This window comes from Hipposideros armiger, unplaced genomic scaffold (genome assembly GCF_001890085.2).
Source record: "Hipposideros armiger isolate ML-2016 unplaced genomic scaffold, ASM189008v1 scaffold_94, whole genome shotgun sequence".
NCBI classification, from domain to species: domain Eukaryota; kingdom Metazoa; phylum Chordata; class Mammalia; order Chiroptera; family Hipposideridae; genus Hipposideros; species Hipposideros armiger.
Genome location: NW_017731444.1, coordinates 3,504,393 through 3,506,827, shown reverse-complemented (window position 1 = coordinate 3,506,827; position 2,435 = coordinate 3,504,393). Strand labels below are relative to the sequence as shown.

The following is a 2,435-nucleotide window of genomic DNA, read 5'->3' as shown; positions in this document are numbered from 1 at the left end:
GAGAAGGGCGCCTATCTTAGTTACTCACGGACATCACCAGCACATAGACGCGCAGGTCAAACTTGCGGCCTGTCAGGCAAGGAAAGAATTAATTTGTGTAACAAATATTGACTGAGGGCCAGGCACTGTGCTAGGTTCGGGGGATACAGCAATGTGTAGACAGACATGAATCTCAATAAAACCATGTGCGGTACAAGGTGCCAGAGAGACAGGGTCCTGGGGCAGGAGGAACTGCGTGACCAGAGGCCCAGAGGGGCAAAGGGCTTGGTCCAAGGGCAGAGTGGAAGGAGACAAGGTTAGCGAAGTCAGCAGGGTCTGGGTCATGTGCAGTTTTAGAGGTTGTTCCATCAACCATGGAAGCTGCTACAGGGTGTGCGATGCCTCTGGCCACTGTGGAGCATAGGGGGCCAGAGTAGCAGCAGGCACAAGTGAGGAGGCCAGCACAGCTGTCCAGAAGGGAGAGGACAGTGGCCAGGACTGGGCTGGAGGTGGCCAGGCCAGACAGAGTCAAGTACTTGACGAAGAATAAGATGTGGGAGGGGAAGAGAGAGACGCACCCAGGACAGTCTCTGACGTCTGGCCTAGCAACCAGTGGGTGGAGGGTCTGTGTTCCCAGGTGGAGAGGCTGGAGAACAGTGGGAGGAGGACAAGGGCTATGTTTTAGGCATGTTGGGTTTGAGTTGCTGGGAGATGCCCAGGAGGGGATGTCACAAGCTGTGGGACATCAGGATTTGGGGTGTAGGAGCAAGGTCTTGGCTGGAGACAGAAAGCAGCGGTCACTGGCATCTGGGTGGCATTTAAAGCCACAGAGAGAGGATGGGGTCACTGGGGGAGGGACAGGAGGGAGGAGAAGACACCCAAGGACTGCCCCTGGGGAAGGACATTACCCAAGGAGGTAAGAGGAGGCAAGTGGCATTAACACTATTTAATGATGCCCCTTACAGCACCTGGCTCCTCTCAGATGAGACCCTCCAGAATCACACCCCTTCTCACACAGGGCCTGACATGTCTGTGTTTCAGAACCCATGTGGGAAAGGCCGATATAGAGATGCCCAGGGGAAATCTGTGAAGGCTTCAGTGGGGAGGCTCGGGCCCTAAGCCCTTGCAGCATCCCTTTCCTCCAGATCTACCCACAGGTGACTCCCAGTTGTCATCCACATTTCAGCTCACCTGTCACCTCCTCACAGAGGCCCTTCCTCATTTTCTGTCCCATCTCCCTGCTTGACGTACTTGCTAACCCTCACCGCTGTGTGGAACTATTTTATTTCTTTCTTTCTGTTTTATTGCTATCTGCTCAGCTGGGGTATAAGCTTCATGAGAGCAGAGTGGGCAGCCAGCACTTAGGACAGTGGCTGGCACTGAGTAGGCTCTTTATAAGTATTTGTGGGATAAATGCATGAACGAGTGGTTCTTGAAGGATGAGGGGAATTTTAGTGAACCAAGAAGGGAGTGGGAAGGGCATGCCAGACAGAGGAACTGCATAGGCAACAGCTAGAAGATGGGAGAGTGCCAGGCAGATCTCCATCTTCGCATCCTGTCATGCCTGGTGTCAGGCCAAGCCCATAGTAGGCTTGTTGACTGACTAACTGACCATTTAGTGGAAAGGCAGGGAACATAGACAAGTATCTCACCTCCTATCAGGTAGGGATTTTCGATGTAACGCTGAGCTACATAGTTCTCCACGGGAATTTCTTCTTTCTGGTCATCCGAGTTTCTTGTGTCCTAGTTGTAACAGTAATTATTATTATTAACATTTATTGAGCACTTCCTGTGTACTAGGCATTATGTTAAGCACTCTACTTGGGGCATGTAATTTGACCCTTAAATTAACCCTATCAGGGAAGTACTAATGTTATCCCCATTTCACAGATGAGAAACTGAAGCACAGAGAGGGTGAGTGACTAGCCCAAGGTCACACAGCTGGTCAGTGTTACAGCCGGGACGTGGACCCGCATAGGCTGGGTCCACAGCCTGGGCATTTAATCTTCAGACCTGCGCTGCCCAATAGGGCAGCCACTGGCCACATGTGGCTATGTGCATTTATATTGATTAAAAGTAAGTGACATTACACGCTACAACATGGATGAACCTTGAAGACATAATATGAAGTGAAATAAGCCAGGCACAAATGGACAAATATGGTATGATTCCACTTATACGAGGTACCTAGAATAATCAAATTCATAGAGACAGAAAGTAGAATGGTGGCTGCCAGGGGCTGGAGGGAGGGAGGAAATGGGGAGTTAGTGTTTAATGGGTACTGGATTTCAGTTTGGGAAGATGAAAATTATTGGATTTTGGAAAAGTCATGACATATTTTGTCTATGTGTTTCAAAGGTCATTTATTTCTATAAAGAATAAAGATCAATCAATGATATATTGCCCGTTTTATTCAATAAACTTTTGCCATCTTTCAGTGAGCTTCATAATTCCTC

The 2,435-nt window shown here is 49.2% G+C and overlaps 1 protein-coding gene across 3 annotated transcripts in view; it reads right to left on the bottom strand.

Annotated features, from left to right (window-relative positions):
• Positions 1–2,435, bottom strand: part of TTLL9 (tubulin tyrosine ligase like 9) — a 53,216-nt gene that overhangs the window by 18,109 nt on the left and 32,672 nt on the right. For all 3 annotated transcript variants that reach the window (XM_019645725.1, XM_019645726.1, XM_019645727.1), the window contains exons 7-8: positions 1,632–1,722; positions 29–69 (exon numbers count right to left, since the gene is read on the bottom strand). In XM_019645725.1, coding sequence (XP_019501270.1) covers positions 29–69; positions 1,632–1,722 — 132 coding nt within the window. The remainder of the gene's footprint in view (positions 1–28; positions 70–1,631; positions 1,723–2,435) is intronic.